A 21747-nucleotide genomic window follows, 5' to 3' on the forward strand; every position below is an offset into this window, starting at 1 on the left:
AGAGGGCATAGATGTAGGGTGAGAGGGGAAAGATATAAAAGAGACTGAAGGGGCAACTTTTTCACTCAGAGGGTGGTATACGTGTATGGAATAAGCTGCCAGAGGAAGTGGTGGAGGCTAGTACAATTGCAACATTTAAAAGGCATCTGGATGGGTATGTGAATAGGAAGGGTTTGGAGGGATATAGACTGGGTGCTGGCAGGTGGGACGAGATTGGGTTGGGATATCTGGTTAGCATGGATGAGTTGGACCAAAGGGTCTGTGTCCATGCTGTACATCTCTATGACTCTAAACCAAACATATAAATAGAATGCAGGAATCATCAGTAGTGTTTCGTCCAGAGGCTCACTGAAGATGTCACTGGTGATGCAACGTCTGAAAATGAACCTTCCAGCTCAGCGAGCACACCAAATCCAGAGCAATTACATCATTGAAACAAATATTCATATATGCTTACTCTTATTAGTTATTCATCACTTCAAAGCCCCTGCATGCCCTGAAAAGTCTCAATTACATTCTCGTAAAATTTATAATACTAAACGAATATCTTTTCTTCAACCTTAGGTTTCTGCCACAAACTTCATTCCCAACCATCAACTCCATTCTTCTTCCTTGCAAATGCTCTGGGTTGAAACAGACTAGATCACACCAGTCAGCTTGCTAATGCATTCGACCCAGAGATGAACTTCTGATCACGTAATTACATTAGCACATGATTGCCTATTTCCACCAGGCCCGACTTTGTTCCTGCTTTCATTTATCTGCTGCTGAATCCCTCATCCTAATTAAGCAATTCATTGACTCAAAAGTACCCGAAAGAATTCCAAGCACATGAAAGTGTTAGAAATGGGGTTTTTATCTATCATTTATTCCAAATTTCACAATGGTTCTTAAAAACTGAAATCAGGTGCCATAGGCTTATAAAGAGTACTTAAACATGCAATTAATGGGAACCGCAAATCATGAGTTTGGTTGGAAGTCCAAACGTTTAAGAAATGGATCTTATGTTTCATGTTGAATTTAAAACATTATCAGTGTTTCTCTATGCACAGATTCAATATGACTCTTCTTCAGAACTAAAAGAGAGATGGAAAAGTGATGGGATTTTCTATAGAAAAATATTGAGAGGAAGAAATGAAAGAGAAGGAAAGGTCAAAACAGAGTTAGAAAGTGGGGGAAATTAAAGATTACAGGTGTCATTGAACAATTTGGAACATGAGTGGGAATGATTGTAGGGAAAAGATTCTGGATCTGAGTAGATGCTCATAGTAGGTTGTTAATGGCAGAACATGGGTAAGTTCTACTGAATGGAAAACTAAGAAAAAACAGACGTTGGAGAGTGAGACAGGGGATACAAAAAAGTGGAAGACAGAGTTCATGTTCTGTAACTGTTGAACTCAATGTTGAGTTCAGAAGGCAGTAAAGCACCTAAACAGAAATGTGATGCTGTTTCCCCAGCTTGTATGGGGCTTCACTAAATACTGCAAAAGACTTAAGACAGAATTTTGAGCATTAGACCAATATGGTGTATTGATCTCGAAAGCAACTGGAAGATTAGAGTCATACTTGCAGACTGTGTGGAGATATTCCACAAAACGGTCACCCTATCTCCATTTTGTCTGCTTGACATTGAGGATTTTTAATAATGGCGCTTTTCCAAAGTGGATTATCTCTCGAGAAATTATTAAAAAATGTTAACAAAACGAAGACGTACTAATACTTACATCATGTCACTGATGATAGCTGTGGCAGGTGCAGTTTAAAATGATGAAATACAAGTAGTGTGAAAAGTATACGTGCATATAAAACATTGATTTAAACATGAATTCTTATTTTCATATTACAAAATCTTGCATTACTGAACAGCCTGCAGCCAAATAAAGTCAGAATAAATTTGGTGAAATCAAAGTGGCACTGGATTTGTAAGGAAACACCAAAACTCACAGAGCATATGTATTAGATATATGACTAAAAATTACAGAATCCAGAAACATGAATACCATGCTTGTACAGAGAAGACTGGACAAAAGAATTTACCTTTCACACAAGTGGGCTTGTTGACAGTGTTCTTTGTTCCTAAACCTAGTTGACCCCAATTGTTGCTCCCAAAGATATATAACTTGCCATTTTCTGTCAAAGAAAGAAATATTTTTGAACGTGTTTCTGAAAGCCATACTTGACATTGTTGTTTTGTAAACATTGAAAAAGCGAAAAGCCAGGTATTTGTCATCTGAACAGATGTTCATCAAAACAAGCCCATCTACTTTTCTTAGAATCCCTACAGTGTAGAAACAGGCCAGTCAGTCTATCCAGTCCTCATCAACACTCCAAAGAGTATTCCACCCAGACCCATCTTCCTATCCTATCTCTATAACCCCACATCCCCCATGGCTAATGCAAGCAGCCTGCACAACCCTGGATATTATTGGTAATTTAGCATGATCAATCCACCTAACCTGCACATCTTTGGACTGTACGAGGAAACCGGAGCATGCGAAGGAAACCTACGCAGACATGGGCAGAACGTGCACACTGCACACAGACAGTCACCCAAGGCTGGAATCTCTCACAATCTCATCAATGCAAGCAGTGTCATATTGAAAGGATATATAATTATCTTCAGAATAGAACCAGAAAAAAAACTACACACATCATCTCTTTGAAAATAAGGTCGAATCTTAGTGGAAGCCTGGGATAAAATATTCAACAAATGTACATGAGCATACAAACATATGAATTATAAGGAGAAAGCCATTCATTTCCTTCAGCTCAGTCATTCAGTAAAGTCATGGCTGATCGAATTGTAACCTCAAATCCATATTCATGTTGATCTCTGATAAATAATTTTTCTTGTTTAAAAAGAATCTACCTCTGCTTTTAAACTATTCAAGGACTCTCCTTCCACCACCTTCTCAGGAAGAGAACTCCAAAGATTCAAACCTCAGAAAAAAAAGTCACCTCATTACTGTTTTAAAATGGGTGAACCATGATTTTTAAACAGAGACCCTAGTTCTAGGTCCTCCCATAACAGAAAGCATCTTCACATCTACCATGTCAAAACTCCTTTGGATCTCTATGCTTCAATGAAGTTGTTTCTTACTCTTCCAAACTGCAGCAAATACAAGCCTAGCCTGTCCAACCTTTCTTCATAAGACAACACCCCATTCCAGATGATGGACTAGTAAATCTTCTCTAAACTGCTTCAAATGTGTTTACAAACTTCCTTAAATAAGGTAGCCAGTACTGTGCACAGTACTCCAGACATCGTTTCACCAATGTCCTGTATAACTGAAGCATAACCTCCCTACTTCTGTATTCAATTCCCCTTGCAATAAATGTTAATACTTGATTTGCTTCTTAGGATTTGCTATACCTGCAGATGAACTTTTGTGATTCATGTACAAGGGCATCCAGATCCTCTGCATCTCAGAGCTCTTCAATCTCTTACCATGTAGATAATAGCCTTTTTTTATCCTTTCTGCCAAAGTAAACAATTTCACATTTTCACGTTTGACACTATTTGTCAGATCTTTGCCCCCCCCTTACTTAACCTGCATATATCATTTTGTAGCCTCCTTATGTCCTCTTCACATTTACTTTCACACCTAACTTTCTGCAGTCAGCAAATTTGGCAACTGTACCTTCCACTTCTTCATCCAAGTAGTCTACATAAATTGTACACAGATGAGGCCCAAGAACTCATCCCAGTGGCACACCGCTCATTACAATTGGCCTGCCTGAAAAAGACCCATATATGCCTATTCCCTGCTTCATGTTAACTTGCCAATCCTCTTTTCAAGTCAATATGCTACCCCTACACTATGAGCTTTTCTTTTTCAGAATAACTTTTGTTGGGGCACTGTTTATCTGGAAACATCATCTGCATTTTTATTTTTACAAAGAATGCTGCAGCCATCAAAATCTAGCTTTATTTCTGTGACCCATATCTGTTGCACTAACTGAATGATTGATGCAAAGCAATTCTTCCCATCTTTGTGGTCAGGGAAATAAATAAATTGAAACCAATGACTTACCAGTTACAAACGCAGTGTGCTCATCCCCACAACTGATTGAGATAGCTTTGTCATTTTTTAGCCAGAACTTGCTGGGAACATTGTCTGAGAATTTGCTTTTACCAAATGTAAAAATAGCTCCAGAATCTGAAAATAACACAAATTACATGAACAACTTGTTTTTAATCAATGTGCTTTAATGGAATGAATTAATTTTCCAAAATGTACAAATTAGTAGTAGCAACTAGGATCTAAAAAGATCTACTAATGGCCCAAGATGTTCCTATACTTTATTATCTTCCTTAAATTTTGTGATTGTCATTTATATGCATTACCATTGGAGTGATGGCTGTGCCCACTGACTGGAAATGGTCTGCTTGAGACAGCCTTTGATAATAAGGGCGAGATCAGGAAGATAGCAGTAAAGCTGATTGTCAAGTTCTTTTTGTTGTTAGGATGGTTTTCAAAGTCAAGGAAAATTTCAATGCTGTTGCAATTCAAATGTCAAGCTTGTGAGCACTTACCATGCAAAGCCACAAGAAATGGTTTAAACGTTTTGGAAAAACTGCTTGGTTGAGCTTGCCATCTAAACGTCTGTCTGTCTTTTTTAAACTTCTTTGAGAAGTCTCTGTCACCTTTCAACTATATCTGTTACAGATACTTTTTTTCCATTCCATCTGTTACCTTCTTCTCTAATAACCTTTCACAACAGGACATGAGCTGAAGAAACGAGGACCTGAACAGAAGAAAGGAGGAAGCTAACAATAAAGCTAGCAATGAGGAGAGAGCCCCAGGAGGTTGCTCAAAGCTGTGGGTTGAGAAAAGTGCCCGGCAGTATAAGTGAATATTATATGCCTTCTTCACACAAGACCTGATAATAGTCGAGGAGAAGCATATTGACTGTTGATAGAATGGCAGATTCAGTGAGAACTATGGACTTTGCATTGGTGGATGTGGGAACATATCAAAGCTGACAGAAAACAAGATTTTTTTAAAAATCTGTGCTTGTTATCCAACATCTATTCACAGTGGCATGCAATGGGTGGCCAAGATGTCTGAACTATACATTAAACCTATTTAGTTAAAACATGAAAACATTGAGAGAAAACATATAGAATTGTTCAGTTGGGAGCCAACTAGCACAATGAGAACAGGCATAATGAATAAGCAAGCACTGGTGCAAATTAGGACATGGGAGCAGAGTAATGGATGACCTCATGTTTATGAGGGTTGAAGATAGGAGGCCAGTAGGAGTGTATTGTAAGAGACAAGTTCACCAGCAGTAAACTCCAAGATGAAAAATGCAGCAGCAGATAAGCTGAAGGAAGCAGCGAAACTGGCAATACTGTGGAGGAGGAATAGGCATTCTTCGGAAGGTATAGGCTGGTGGTTCATCTCAGCAGTTAATGTAATTGCCTTGATTGCAAACAGACCTAAACAGTTTCCAGAGAGAGATAGTGTCAATGGCCATGAAATGGAAATTGGATTCAGGACAAAAGGCTTTGGTCTTCCAAAAATTTATTGGAGAGAAGCTTCTGCTCATCCAGTATTGATCGGTGAACAAGTAGTCAGAAAATTTAGAGATCTTGAGGCAAAAAAAACTGAAGAAAATTTTCAAGCACAGTTTGCAAGGATAGGTTCTGAACATTGCATTCCTGTTTACATAATTTATCTATTGCTTTGCCTTGCATCCCTTACTTTCTCCAAATATTACTGTCTTTTGTCTCACTAATGATGAGCTCTATTTCTTTCTTTTTTCCATTCATCTACCTGAATCAAAACCTAGAAAAAAGAGTGGATGAATAGGCAGCATGAAGCCAGATGGTAGAGGCTTCTGCAGACCCTTTCATTTTCCTCGTTAGTTTCTCAGAAACTGTTGCTCCAGATATTCACATCCTATTTCATTCACCCCAACACCTCTCCCAAACAATAATCTCACTGTTCCTCACTCTATAGTGGAGTCATTTGCCAGCGCCGACCTCACACTTCGCTCCCGGCCATAAACTACTGTCAGACTAATTCTTCAGTGCTTCTGTTTCCTGACTGTCAATTTTCCTAGTTACCTTCTGGTTTTTTACTGCCATGGACAATGGCTTTTACCTTCATACTTGGATGCTAAAAGCACAAGCTGCATTTAATTGGTACAGGTAAAAACAGTGTCATGTGGTGTGCTTTAAAAATAACAGGCAATCCAAGAATTGAATGAAATAGCAAGGAGTCAAGTAGGAACAGAAATAGCAAGCAACAGAACATGGCATAATAATTTAACCTACTAGGAGAATAAGCGGGTGGCTAATGAGGTGGGTGATGAACTATTTAAATTGATAAATTCAAAGTGAAATGCTTAACTGAAATGGAGTAAAAATGACAAGCAGCAGACAGAGCTCAAGATCAGTTAGAAAACACAACTGGGTGATTGAACTCAGCTGCATTGAACAACTGGTTCATGCAACCCTGACAATGACAACTATTTACTTACAGGTTTCTATTATAAATATTTATAAAGCATTTCCATGTTAAATATTTAACAGGGAAAATGTTACTTAAACTCATGGCACAGAACATATGATTTGTAGGCAGACAGATGTAGATTTAATTTTCTGTAAGTTTCATTATACACAGAATGTGCATGCTTGGATGCAATGTAAAAGTCTGTAATAGGTTCAGTCACCCTTTGGAAAAAAGTCTTCAGGTGAAGGTGAAAATATGTGATCTTACTGATTAGAGGGAATTGCGTTATGAATTGCATCGAAGGCTTGCATATGACATCAAGGTTATGATCAGTCTGGTTTCATCTCAGACAGTTGTCAGGGAGAGGGATGAAGTCAGCAGTGATGGACTGAAGTTTGCAGGAGAAAGTGAGGTCTGCAGATGCTGGAAATCAGAGTCGAGAGTGTGTGGTGCTGGAGCAGGTCAGGCAGCAGGAGAATCAATATTTCAGGCAGGATCCCTTCATCAGGAATGAGGCTGGGAGCCTCGGTGGTGGAGAGATAAATGGCAGGGGGGGGGGGGGGGGGGGGGCGCGGAGCTGAGAGCGCAATAGATGGATCGAAGTAGGGGTGAAGATGATAGGTCAGAGAGGAGGGTGGACTGGATAGGTGGGAAGGAAGATGGACAGGAGGGACAGGTCATGGGGTCAGTGCTGAGCTGGAAGGTTGGAACTGGGGTAAGATGGAGGGAGGGGAAATGAGGAAACTGGTGAAGTCTACATTGATGCCATGGGGTTGAAGGGTCCCAAGGCGGAAGGAGGCGTTCTTCCTCCAGGCATCGGGTGGTGAGGGAGTGGCGGTGGACGAGGCCCAGGACCTGCATGTCCTCGGCAGAGTGGGACAGAGGAGTTGAAATGTTTGGTCACAGGGCGGTGGGGTTGATTAGTGCAGGTGTCCTGGAAACGTTTTCTGAAGCGCTCTGCGAAAAGGCATCCAATCTCCCCAATGTAGAGGAGACCGCATTGAGTGCAATGGATACAATAAATGACAAGTGTGGAAGTGCAGGTGAAACTTTGATGGATGTGGAAGGCTGCTTTGGGGCCTTGGACAGAGGTGAGGGAGGGAGGTGTGGGCACAAGTTTTGCAATTACTGCAGTGGCAAGGGAAGGTGCCAGGTGGGGATGGTGGGTTGTTAGGGGGCGTGAACCTGACCAGGTAGTCGCAGAGGGAACGGTGTTTGCAGAAAGCGGATAGGGGTGGGGAGGGAAATATATCCCTGGTGGTGGGGTCTGCTTGTAGGTGGCAGAAATGCTGGCGGATGACGCAATTTACGCGGAGGTTGGTGAAAAGGAAGGTGGGGACTGGTGGGGGGGGGGGGGGGGGGAGATTCTGTCTTTGTTGCCATTGGAGGGTTGGGTTTCAAGAGCAGAGGTGCAGGACATGGATGAGATACCACATGGGGGGGGGGGAAATTTCGGTCTTTTAAGGAGGAGGCCATTTGGTATGTTCTGTCTGGAACTGGTCCTCCTGGGAGCAAATGCGGTGGAGGCAGAGGAATTGGGAATACAGATAGCATTTTTGCAGGAGGTAGGGTGGGAGGAGATGTAATCCGGGTAGCTGTGGGAGTTGGTGGGTTTGTAAAGTCAGTCGTTACTGATGGAGATGGAGAGGTCCAGGAAGGGTAGGGAAGTGACAGAGATGGTCCAGGTGAATTGACGGTCAGGGTGGAATGTGTTGGTGAAGTTGATGAACTGTCGACCACCTCGTGGGAGCATGAGGTGACGCTGTTGCAGTCATCAATGTAGCGGAGGAAAAGATGGGGTGTGGTGCCGGTGTAACTCTGGAAGATGGACTGTTCTACGTAGCCGAAGAAGAGACAGGCATAGCTGGGGGAAGTGGGTGGATTTGAAGGAGAAATTGTTGAGGGTGAGGACCAGTTCAGTCAAACAAATAAGAGTGTCAGTGGAAGGGTACTGGTGGGGATGCTGGGAGAGGAAGAAACAGAGGGCTTGGAGGCCCTGGTCGTGGCAGATGGAGATGTAGAGGCACTGGACGTCCGTGGTGAAGATGAGGCATTGGGGGGCCAGGGAAACGGAAGTCTTGGAAGAGGTGGAGGGTGTGGGTGGTGTTCCGAACCTATGTGGGGAGTTCTTGGACCGGGGGAATAGGACAGTTTCAAGGTAGGTGGAGGTAAATTTGGTGAGGCAGGATCAGGCTGAGACAATGGGTCGGCCGGGGTAGTCAGGCTTGTGGATCTTGGGTAGGTGGTAGAACCGGGTGATGCGGGGTTCCCGAACTATGAGGGTGGGAGGTGTCGGTGGGAGATCCCCTGAAGTTATGAGGTATTGTACGGTCTAGGAGATGATGGTTTGGATCTCCTGAGGTGACTGAAGTTTGCAGTCAGGACTGAAGATGACAGCGTTACAGTTATTTCAATATTTAACAGGAGTAAATTTCTGCACATTGAGTACTGAATATTTAATAAACAGTCTGATCAATAAGCAATCATGACGTCAAGAGAACTGATGCTAAAGTAGTGCTGGCATTGTGAGTATAAATGTGAAAATTAACACTGCTTTCAGATGCAGAATGTTCCAGGATCAAACCATGAAAAATGCATTTACAGTAAATTATCCTGTAACCTTAAAATTGCAGTTACTGACTAATTTCGGGACCTATCATACGTACTGCCTTTTTGTCTCCCTATATAGAATTTCCCCTTAATCCATAATAGATGCATCAGACTTGATAAATCATGCTTTTAAAGAGAAAGGTAATTTGAATAGGATTCCTTCTCAGATGCTCAGGCGAAAGCTATAATAAAATGTCGTAGACCACAAATTTGCCATCAACAGAATTAAGATTTCAGTTGCTCAACTGTGCATATTGGTAAAGAACAATATTGGCCAACAAAATGCATACATGGATCTTTGATTTCTCTTCAGTAGAATGTGAACATGCCAATAAAGTTCTGTCACTGGGGGATAAAAAAAGCCAAGTTTGCATGCAGGCTCAGCACAAGTGAAACATCCCAATGTGCTTTTAGCAGGCATTTAATTGCTTTGAAGTGCAGTCACTGTTGTTAAGCAAACACAGCAACCATTCTGCATCAGCTAGATTAACAACCTGTGTTACAAGCTAACCTGTATTTTCTTTCTTTAAAAAAAACTCATACCAGATAATATAATATAGGAATAGTCCTATACACCAAGGACTTCACGTTATCCTCAACCACAAGTTATTAACTATTGCTTGATTTTATTAACAAGTACATCAACCAGTTCTTTTTTCTCTAAACAAGTTAAAAACAAGGGAGCACCAAACTCAGCTGTCTTATTTTTAAAGTCATAGAGGTGTATAGCACTGAAACAGACCCTTCAGTCCAACTCGTCAGGCTAGATATCCTAACCTAACCTAGTCCCATTTGCCAGCACTTGGCCCATTTCCATCTAAACCCTTCCTATTCATATACCCATGCATGTCTTTTAAATGTTGTAATTTTACCAGCCCCCACCACTTCCTCTGGCAGCTTATTCCATACACACACCAACCCTCTGAATGAAAACATTACCCCCTGGGTCCCTTATATATCTTTCCCCTCCCACCCTAAACCTATGCCCATTAGTTCTGGACTCCCACACCCTAGGGAAAAGACCATATCTATTTATCCTATCTATGCCCCTCATGATTTTATGAACTTCTATAAGGTCATCCCTCAGCCTCCAACACTCCAGGGAAAACAGCCCCAGCCTATTCAACCTCTCCCTGCAGCTCAAACTCTCCAACCTTGGCAACATCTCTGTAAATCTTTTCTGAACCCTTTCAAGTTTTGCAATATCCTTCCGAAATCAATCTATTCAGATGTGTTATGACATATCTGGTGCATGCCTAGGCCTCCTGCCTCAGAAGTAGAAACACTACCACGGCATCACAAGAACACCCTTCAACCAATATATTAGCATGCCATACAAATGGCAATATTGTGATTGCAACCTTTCAGCAAAGTGCTAAGAATTGCCCAAATTAGGGAGTTAAGTGAACAGTGCATGTGTATTGGTGGAAAGAGATCTTCGATTTTTCAAACTATTAGCTCACAAGAAAATGATTCTTACTAAAGTACAGGGAAATAAACTAGCTGCTCAGTGAGTACATTCATTTACAACTAAGTAGTATTCAACATGGAGAAATATCATTCTGCAGTTGGAAGGGGTCAAGGGTGTGGTGCTGGAAAGAGACAGCAGGTCAGGCTGCATCCGAGGAGCAGGAGAATCGACATTTCGGACATAAGCCCTTCATCAGTTGAAAGGGAACAATAGTTGATAACTCAGGCTTCTTGCTCACGTTTGACCTATGAATGGTGCAGCTGACTCAAGCAGCCGAATGACCTACTCCTGCTCCTAATTTGGACATTCGTAATGACCCAAGTTTATTAATAGCCATTAAATACTTACAACATTGTATGTCTACTAACATAGTGCCATTGTTGTTAATAAGTGGATATAAGCATTACCTATTAGCATAGAAATAAAAGGGACTACTGTAATATCATAAATTAGAAACACAGTCAGCTTAGTCACAATGAGTACTCATTTCAAACATTTATTTTTAGTATCTGTGTAATCTATAGAACAATATGCACTTTATTTCCAGAAAATATACACTTCTGCTAATGCAACAGTTGAGGAGAGGGAATTCCATGGAGTAACATAAATTCTGTGGGTGTGGCAGAAGAGGGGGAGGTAAGGCAGGGTTCAGGTATTTTTAGTAATGAATACTTTCAAAACTGCTATTTTACAGAAAACAATGACAAGCAAAATATTAATAACTATTCTAAGAAAGATAATCTTGGCCTTTTGCAAAGATGAATTTTGTTTAACATTTGTTCCCACTTTACATAACTACCTAAAAACTAAGATCAACATTCATTCAATCTTATACGTTTGTCAAATTCTGTAGAAAATATTCTTCCTGTCAAATAATTTGTCACAACAAGTTCAGGAAAAACAACAAAAATATGCAGTGCCTTAAACTGATGCAGGTCCTCATTACGTTCTGCGGTCTCAGGATCCCATTCTGGGATGTATATGATTGCAAAAGTGATTTGCTTAATTAATGACTAATCATGCATAAGCCTAAATAGCAAAGTGCTTAATTATGAGGGACCAGGCATCCACAACTGATTCTCTCCTCGTCTAATGTATACTAAAACAAATTTTCGAGCAAGGATCATTACAGAACACACTGAAATGTGAACACAAAGTGAATAATCCTTACTGCTCCAAGACAGGGTTGTAAGGCTGAATAAGGTTACAGTTATGGAAAAGAGAGATAACATAGAGGAATGAAATTACATGGAAGGTCCCATCAAATTCCATTTACGTCAAAAGACAATGTAGCTCAGTGGGGATATTGCTGATAGTCAACTAGGACTCACTGCTGAAATGACAGCATATGTATTGATAAAATTAAGGGGTAGGATAGGAATCTGGCCAGGAAAGCATCAAAACAGTCAAATCTGCAAGTGACAAAGGCATAATGCACAGCAGTCCTGATGAAGGGCTTATGCCCAAAACGTCGACTCTCCTGCTCCTCAGATGCTGCCTGATCGGCTGTGTTTTTCCAGCACTACACTTTGGGAATTTGATCTCCACCATCTGCAAAGCTCACTTTCTCCCAGCAGTTTTAGTGACAAATTACTGGGAAAGAGACAGAGGTGAAAGTAAGCAACCTCTGATAGAAAGGATGTGAAGCTGGGGCTACAGTTCAAAATCAAACAGGAACCACGATAAAAATTGGTTGATGAAGCCTGACAACGATCAGGATAGGGAGTAAAATCCATGGCAGGTCGACAGTCTTTGACAGTGGATTATGGCTTAAATTTTTCCAAGTTTGATTTGAAGAAATTCTGGATAATACAACACTAGGTACTGGAATAGTAGTCTTGCAGCATAGAGAGAGTAGATGATTTAGAAGACTTTGGGAAGAAACAGTGCTGCACATCAGTTAACATGGGAGACATTAAGTAATTGTGAAGTTAGAATGGGGTTCCGGAAGCAGAGGGTGAGTCCAATAGATGAGTAAAATGAGGATAATAGTGAAAGACTTGAGGACATTTCAGATCAAATGAGTAAACACATGACAAAGAATACTGAATGGCAGAAGTGTGAAAGGATGCAAATTGGAAGACAGATTGAAGAGGAGCAAAACAAAATGTTACAAAATAAAAAGAGAAAAGACAGATCAAGAGGTTCTCAAACAAATTTTACAACTAATAGGACAAATTAACAAAGCATACGTGTTTTTGGATCAGAAGCCAAGAGCACAAAACCAAGCAAATTATGCTGAGTCTTTATCAACAATTGGCTAGAGATCGAGTAAGGGTCCAATTCCAGATAATTGCGTTGCAAAATTCTATGACTTAACAGAAGTGCATGAAAAAGGGTTCACGCTGGAAGTACATCTCACCCTCCTCTCCAGTCCACCCCCCCATTCCATTTCCCTCCAACCCCCCCATCTACTTCCATTCCCCCATCTCCCTCCAGTCTCCCCCATTCCCCCATCTCCCTCCAGTCTCCCCATCTCCCTCCAGTCTCCCCATCTCCCTCCAGTCTCCCCCATCTCCCTCCAGTCTCCCCCATCTCCCTCCAGTCTCCCCCATCTCCCTCCAGTCTCCCCATCTCCCTCCAGTCTCCCCCATCTCCCTCCAGTCTCCCCCATCTCCCTCCAGTCTCCCCTATCCCCTATCCCCTATCCCCTCCAATTCCCCCACCACCCTCCTCCCCCAGCTATCCCCGGCCGCTCGCTAAACTCTGGACTGTAATCCCAGCTGGTCCCTCTAACCTGCCCCGATACTTCACTATAACTCTTCACCCACGGGGCTTTGATGTCCCAGTGTGACAGACAGCCTCCCACCAACACTCACTCACCCGGCACCTCCTCTCCCTCGGGCTCGGGCTCCGCCGCCATTTCTCGAGCCACTGGCTCCGGAGCTCGCGAGGAGGGCGCGGGGGCGGGGCACCAACCCGGAAGTAAACAAACCGGCCTGCCATTGACAACCGAACAAAGACCCGCCTCGGCAGCGGCACCGCGCGGTCGCGCGGCTGAACTGCAGCAGCCCGGGACGCCAGCGCCGCTCAGAGGTCACACCCGGGATCGCAGCTGCCAATTTTGCTGCCTCTCCAAAACCTTGCGAGTGACAGGCGGGAGTAAGTGTCTGTTTTGTTTTGTGGTTTCTGTAGAGGGTAGCAACTGGAATGGCTGAACTCGGATAATCAGTAATTAAGTGCTGAGATAAGGGAAACGTACAGCAGGTTGCTGGAACAAACGCAGAGTGCAGCCCCTATGGACAAAACAAGTGTTGACTTTTCAAGTCCAGTACGATTTCTTCAGAACTGGAAGGAGATGTAGCTCTGATAGCGAGTTTTAGCAAATACTTTAATCAATACTTTAGCAATACCTTGTGCATCTTTATAAGACTTTGCTTAGGCCACACTTACAGTATTGCATTCAATTCTGGTTGCCACGTTAGAGGAAGGATATGGAGGTTTTGGAGAGGGCGCGGAAGAGGTTTACCAGGATGCTGCTTGTATGAAAGGGTAGGCGCTTGAAGGAGACGCTAGCAAAACTCTCATTCTTTTCTCTGGAGTAGCGAAGGCTGAGGGGAGACTTGATAGAAGTCTACAAAATTATGAGATGCATAAAAGAGATTGACAGTCAGAATCTTTCAGGCTTTTGCCCGAAACGTCGATTTTCCAGCTTCTCGGATGCTGCCTGACCTGCTGTGCTTTTCCAGCCCCATTCTAATCTAGACTCTGATCTCCAACATCTGCACTCCTCACTTTCGCCTAGTCAGAATCTTTTTCCCAGAGTTGAAATATCTAATATGGATGGGCATGTATTTAAGGTGAGGGGTGATTTTTTTTTACACACAGTGTTAAGAATCTGGAACTCACTGCCAGGGGTGGTGGTGGTGGTGGAGGGAAATACGATAGAGGCGTTCAAAGGTCTTTCAGATAAGCACATGATTGTGCAAGGAATTGAGGAATATGGACTAAGGGGATGCAGATAGATTAATTTAATTTGGTGTCATGTTTGGCACAACATTGTGGGCTAAAGAGCCCATTCCTGTGCTTGACAGTTCTGTATTCAATGCTAGGAGAGAGATAGAAAGCAATGAGGATGTACAAGCTGAAAGTTTAAAAAGGGAATCCCGCCATCAGAGAGGACAGAAGTTCTTCAAGGTGGTCTAAACTAGAAGAGAAGTAGCAATGATTTAAACTTGAATAAAAGCAAAATACTGCAGATGCTGAGTTCTGAAGAAACTTGAAGCATTCACTCTGTTTCACTGTCCACAGGTGATGCCAGACCTACAGAATTTCTCAAACAGTCTCTGTGTTTAGCTGGTTGGAAGTAGCTTAAGTCTGACAAGATTCATATAAATTCAATTTTGTTTGCTCCATGTATTGTTACAAATGACTAACATTATAATTCCTGCAATTTAAATGTGCAACTTTTAGCTAGGAAGTTAAAATGATAAATGAAAGCTAAGTGGGAAAAAACTTGGCTTGAGAAGATATACCATTCGCAGGATAGTCTGTGTTTACACAGATGTCCAAGGCAGAAATGTGTAGACAATTGTCTATTTTTCCCAAGTTTCTTAGTAGAGATGAGCGATCTATAGTTAATTCAATAAATACTTTTGATAATTTATGCAATTCCCTGATCAAATAAGCAAAACAAATCCCTTTGTAACAAGCAGGGTTCTTGGGGGAATCAGCAAGTCTAGACAGAGGGTCATTAACTCCACAATGGATGTAAATCATTCATGTGAGTCCCAGAACCGATATATTTTGTGCTGAAGATAAATATGAATTGATATAACTACATATCAGACATCCCATAAAGATTTGTGGACTTACACTTAGCCTTAGTTGGCATTCTGAGTGGGGAGTTTTCTGTGGGAATTTTTTCAAGAAGGTGCTTGTTGTTGGAACAAAAAGTAACCAAACTGTTGAGTTCAGCAGGAAGAAGGAACACATTTACGAAGCAGTGTGGAGCAGTAGAATGATACATTAGAAACCACCGGTGTCTCAGATTGTTGAAGTCACTGTACAGGAATTGTGAATGAAGTTCAGGGCATACTCGAGTTGGAAAATCACAGACATTGAAAGGCTATAGAGTCATAGAGATGTACAGCACAGAAAAAAATCCTTCGGTGCAACCCATCCATGCCGACCAGATATCCCAACCCAATCTAGTCCCACCTGCCAGCACCCGGCCCATATTCCTCCACACCCTTCCCATTCGTATACCCATCGTGATGCCTTTTAAATATTGCAATTGTACTAGCCTCCACCACTTCCTCTCACACGTACCAACCTCTGTGTGAAAAAGTTGTCCCATAGATCTCTGATATCTTTCCCCTCTCACACTAAACCTATGCCATCTACTTCTGGACTCCCCCACCCCAGGGAAAATACCTTGTCTATTTATCTTATCCATGCCCCTCATGATTTTATAAACCTCTATAAGGTCACCCCTCAGCCTCTGATGCTCCATGGAAAACAGCCCCAACCTATTCAGCCTCTCCCTATAGCTCAAACCTGCCAAACCCGGCAACATCCTTGTCAGTCTTTTCTGAACCCTTTCAAGTTTCACAGCATCTTTCCAATAGGAAGGAGACCAGAATTGCACACAATATTCCAACAGTGGCCTAACCAATGTCCTGTGCAGCTGCACCATGACCTCCCAACTCCTGTACTCAACACTCTGACCAATAAAGGAAAGCATACCAACCACCTTCTTCACTATCATATCTACTTGTGACTCCACTTTCAAGGAGCTAAAAACCTGCACTCAAAGGTCTCTTTGTTCAGCAACACTCCCTAGGACCTTACCATTAAGTGTATAAGTCCTGCTAAGATTTGCTTTCCCAAATGCAATACCTCACATTTATCTAAATTAAACTCCATGTGCCACTTCTCAGCCCATTGGACCATCTGATCAAGATCCTATCGTGAAAAATGTTTAGAATTTGTCCCTAAGAAAGTGTATGAACTTCAAGAATGTGATAAGTAACCAAAGACTTTCTGGAGGAAATCCGCATGGATTGTGACTGTTTTATTAAGTTTTTCCATGTAGATATAATTCCCTAAGACAGTGTTTGTTAAATAGTCTTTGTTTTGCTTGATTCTTGAATAATAAAATTCATTTTTTTTAATATAACAGTGAAATCTCATGGTTTCATGACTTCAGTAAATCATTGGGCATTTGAATTTGTCTTTAACTGTTAATGGTTCCTACAAACTTCATAACAATATAAATGGTTTGGATATAAACTCAGAGTGAATGGTGTGTACATAAAATAAAAATATACGGTTAAGTTAGTTCTTTAGAAGACAAAAATATTCACAGTACAGTATATTCACCACCAAGGAGCAATCAGAGAAGAAAGAGTGAAAAGGACAAAGATGAAATAAAGTATTCAGTTGGACTACAATTGCAGCTGGTGAAACGTTTTTTGAACAGCTAAATCCATTTCACAAAATCTCACCTTTAACCCCTTTCAATAATTACCATTTCTTTTCATTGAATTAACAATCCACCTTATGTGTGAACTTTCAAGATATTCCAACTCGACAACAATACCCAGGTTACATAGATGACCCCCTTTCAAGTATTGTACCCAGCTTTAGTCCATCCTTCTCAGGAAGTGACATAGGGAATCTCCAGATAAGAGCAACGTGAATGACCCTATTCTACAAATTTAACAGTAATGATATTTGATACTTCATCGGATATACTGAGAATAAAGGAGAATCGGATCCAATCAGTTAGCTGTTTGAACATATGGGAATTATAGTCAGCATTAATGGAATCCAGTAAAGCTGTGGCGAGGGAGTATGCAGTGTATTTCCTGTTGAAAGTGACGTACAATTGTGCTTACTCTGATCATCTGAAATTTAGCAGATCTGCAGCCTGCTGCACCCATAATAACTTTTAACTACACACCTTTACTGCAGGCCAGATTTCAAACATCTCTGAAACTTGAAGACAGCCATCATTTTTAAAGGAGTGTTGCAGTATTTAAAGAAAAGACTGAAGGATCCTATCCTAGCTGACCTACATAAAAAAAGGAAACTCTTTTTAGTGTTTCTGCCTTGCAAGTCTCACAAATTCCCTCCATGCCTTTCCACTCTGTGAAAAGATTTTCATATACTAACTGATCCTAGACACTCTTCATTTGCTCATATTGATCTTCCAACCAGCCATTTCTGGTGAAGGGCTTATGCCTGAAACATTGACTCTCCTGCTCCTTGGATGCTGTCTGCCCCTGTTGTGCTTTTCCAGCATCAGACTTTTCAACTCCAACCAGATATGCATGGTATTCCATTGTGTTGTCTGTTGGGAGCTTAGAAGACCCACATGGGGAACTCTTATGCCAACATTCTCCCTTGATCCTTTAGGAAGCTGACGTAGTGTTATACAATGTAAATGTGCAACAAGCTTTTCAATACACTTATAAGCTCAAAAGTAATCTGCAGCATGGATAAGCACATCTTCACTGATTAATGGAGTGCAACTATACCCTCCACATCTCCGCTCCACTACTTTTAGAGATAGCTCCTCAATTTCTGGCTGCACTTAAGTCACACACTCCAGATTTTCAGCTACCTGATGTGGCTGGTGGAGTGGGAAAGCTGGTGGACCTAATCATGTGTGCACACTCTTGAGACTGATACAAGTGGTTGAAGTGAATAGTGGAGTTGTGTATAACAGAAAGTTTTACAAGTTCACTACCACCTTCACGAGGGCAATTAGGGATAAATAACAAATGCTGGCCTATTCATCAACTTTCAAATCCCATGTTAGAATAACAAAAAATATGAGGGAGGGGGATAGATGGTTAGAATAACAGATTTAGATGAAAAAGGTGAGAGGAGGTTTGAATGAAGCGTAAACTCCAGTATGACTTATTTGGGCTGACTGGCCTGCTTCTCTACCATATATCCTATACATATTAAACAGGTAGAAGTAATGTGCTGTTAAGAGGACCATCAATTTCACAGATAGGCCCTTGCCCTTGAGAGTGGATATGTGGTGCACACTGATATCCCAGAGGAACTGGACTGCAAATCACAATAACACTTTCCCCAGTTTTAATTTACTGACACAAATTGGACATTTTGGTGGTGGTCCTTTTAAAATGGTGTGCAATTGTTTATTGCATTCTGATTGATTCAATGGGATGACCAATATCACCAAACAAAGGAGTTTAGAAATACAGACTATTAACAGGAAGGCAGCAAGATTTTGTAGTACTGCCTTGGAGAACCTAGTGCAGCTAGGAGACAGAAGGACCTTCTTTTCCTCTCCAAATACAGCATTAACATGCATTTGAATTGAGGCTTGAGATTGGGCTCCTGTGAATTTCCGCCTTAGTAACATATGTGAAAAACCAACTTGAATGCAAGCAAATGTGCAGGGCAGTTCATTTGTTATATTATAACAATTATTTATCTATCATCCCAGTAATAAAGTTACCCAATTAGTAGAAAGAACTACTAATTAATATTTCAGCATTTTTAATTGGATTTAAACAACAAAATCTGATACTGGAGACACATATTTTTAGGATTGATAACACCTATCCGTAGGATTTAAATGTGCAGAATTTTGTTTTCATAGTGTACTGCTGTTTACTGAGTAAAGGACAGAACACGTGATAAAGGAGCATGTCTTTCAGTGAATACAGAATTGATACATGATGAGCTGGACTTTGCAGGGAGATCGATAAGAAAACTGTCCTTGTTCACAATCAATGCATGTAGCAACATGTAGCTGAAATTCAAAAACTGGTGTCAATGATTTGCTGTTCCTCTACATGTTGTGTTGTTTAGTCCCTACAAATGACAATCTAGAAATCACTGAACTTACAACAATTTCCCCATTAAACTGTAATTTCACTGTTAATGATTCTGGAAAAGACATGCAATTTTAATGGGCTATCACCAAGTTTTAACGCCATTCTGAGTCAAATAACCCCTCTAGTCTGGAAAATTAATTTCCTATTTGTAAATTGTTTTCCATGATTTTCAGTAATTTCTAACATAATAAGAAATATCTAACATTTTTTGGTGATTATTTTAGCTTCTTCCATGTATATCTTAATTTTTATTTAACTCTGTAAAATATATAGTAAGTGAAGGGTAATCAGTGAATTAGGGATATGCTTAGTTTAATCAGCCAGGATTTCTCACTTGAATCAATACTGTTTTGCTAATGTGATGTATTTCTTAAATTAATGTTGAATCAAAGAAAAACTCTGTAAATCCTATCATATCTAACACAACAGTAGAGGTGGATAATCAGATAACAGTTTGCAGGATGATGCTGCGATAACATCTCAATGAGCATTATAAGGCAAGGCTGAATAGGCTGGGGCTGTTGTCCCTGGAGCATCTGAGGCTGAGGGGTGATCTTTTAAAATCATGAGAGGCATGAATAGGGTAAATGGACAAGGTCTTTTTCCTGGGCTGGACACATCCAGAGCGCATAGGTTTAAGGTGAGAAGGGAAAGATTTAAAAGGGACCTAAGGGGCAACTTTTTCAAGCAGAGGGTGGTCAGTGTATGGAATGACCTGCCAGAGGAACTGCTGGAGGCTGGTCCAATTACAGCATTTCAAAAGCACCTGCGTATACTAGTAGGAAGGGTTTATTTTTAGATTAGATTACTTACAGTGTGGAAACAGGCCCTTCGGCCCAACAAGTCCACACCGACCCGCTGAAGCGCAACCCACCCATACCCATTTACCCCACACTACAGGCAGTTTAGCATGGCCAATTCACCTAACCTGCACATCTTTGGATTGTGGGAGGAAACCCACGCAGACACGGGGAGAACGTGCAAACTCCACACAGTCAGTCGCCTGAGGCGGGAATTGAGCTCAGGTCTCTGGCGCTGTGAGGCTGTTGTGCTAACCACTGTGCCACCGTGCCACCCACACTGACATGGGCCATGTACTGGAAAATGGGACCAAATTAATTTAGGATAACTTGTTGGCATGGGCAAGTTGGACTGAAGGGTCTACTTCTATGCTGTACGTCTCTAGACTCTATAAGTCCAGTAAGGGGGAAGGACAAAGTTTGTTTCAGCCATAAGTATCTAGTGGATAACCCTTCTAAACTCAGATTGTACCACATTCAGGTTTTGGTGAAGTTGTTATTCTGATAAAACATGCATGATAATTTGAAAGAATTCTAATGAACTCAGAACCCAAACCAAAATATACTCTCACTGTTAGTCTCACTCTCACAAAAGTAAAACATTGTAGAAGCTGGAAGCACTGCCTGCAATTGTGGACAGTGCAGTGAAGAAAATATTGCAGATTTATTTTGTGGTAAGTGAAAGGTTGAGAATTTTTCCAGCGTTTACTATTTTGGTCAGATTAGTTCATGCAAATAGTTCATGAATGTGGAAATACTTTTTAATCAGCACTGACCCTGTGTGGGGCATGTTCCACGTGGACAGAGGTCTGTAGGTTCTTCGGAGAAGTTGCTTGCAGACCGAGTAGATTTAACCTCGCCTCTTGCAGCTTCTCGCCCAGTGCCACTTGGGGCGCCACTGACGTCAGGCTGGCGTTTTCATTGCATCAGTTTGTGGATTCGTGAAAGATTAAAGCTCAGCTCAGATATAGGTGCAGAAGGAATTCTCACTGACAGCACTTCCAGTTGTAACATTGCTTGGCTGCTGCTTAGTGCATGACTCAAACCCACTATGATGAGCTTCACTTTAAGGAACCTTCTGGGGCGTTCGATTTCTCTGAGCAACAAGTGTTCTGTGCGCTCATTCCGGTGAGTTTATTTTAATCCAAGTCTGAAAGGAGAAGGAGCGCAGGAGCATGTAGTAGGAATGGCGGAGTGGGGATCATGTCAGAACTCGCACCCTGTTCTCTTATTACACCCAATTTGAAACATGTCTGTGCGCTGCTCTACTTAATAAGCAAAATTTAATCCAGCCTGTTCTGTGTTTGTGAGTTTTTGTTTCCATTTTGCGGTGATTGTAATCAAATCTGCTTCATGGGCATTGGTAGGTACAGGAGTTTGTACAGGCTGCAGGGTCTCGGTCAGTAACAACTTGGGAATGGGAATGTGGATACTGCAGCACAACAAGCCAGCAGTATCCAGTTACAAATCTCTATCCTCGTTTCATTAAAGTAGCCGCAACTTTTAAATTGAACTGTAAAATATCGTTAGACTTTCTGCAAAAGTTTATTAAAGGACAACAGTCTAGTTTAAAAACCTTG

At 41.4% G+C, this 21747-nt stretch overlaps 2 protein-coding genes across 3 annotated transcripts in view; one reads left to right on the forward strand and one right to left on the reverse strand.

Moving 5' to 3' along the window:
* rpgra (retinitis pigmentosa GTPase regulator a) overlaps positions 1-13452 on the reverse strand; it is a 100595-nt gene extending 87143 nt beyond the window's left edge. For both annotated transcript variants that reach the window (XM_072585117.1, XM_072585116.1), the window contains exons 1-3: positions 13369-13452; positions 4035-4160; positions 2038-2130 (exon numbers count right to left, since the gene is read on the reverse strand). In XM_072585117.1, coding sequence (XP_072441218.1) covers positions 2038-2130; positions 4035-4160; positions 13369-13408 — 259 coding nt within the window. In that variant the 5' untranslated portion in view covers positions 13409-13452. The remainder of the gene's footprint in view (positions 1-2037; positions 2131-4034; positions 4161-13368) is intronic.
* Positions 13453-21049: 7597 nt separating this feature from the next.
* Positions 21050-21747, forward strand: part of otc (ornithine transcarbamylase) — a 78680-nt gene continuing 77982 nt past the window's right edge. The window contains exon 1 of the mRNA XM_072585119.1: positions 21050-21295. Coding sequence (XP_072441220.1) covers positions 21219-21295 — 77 coding nt within the window. The 5' untranslated portion in view covers positions 21050-21218. The remainder of the gene's footprint in view (positions 21296-21747) is intronic.

Source organism: Chiloscyllium punctatum, chromosome 15 (assembly GCF_047496795.1).
Source record: "Chiloscyllium punctatum isolate Juve2018m chromosome 15, sChiPun1.3, whole genome shotgun sequence".
Taxonomy (NCBI): domain Eukaryota; kingdom Metazoa; phylum Chordata; class Chondrichthyes; order Orectolobiformes; family Hemiscylliidae; genus Chiloscyllium; species Chiloscyllium punctatum.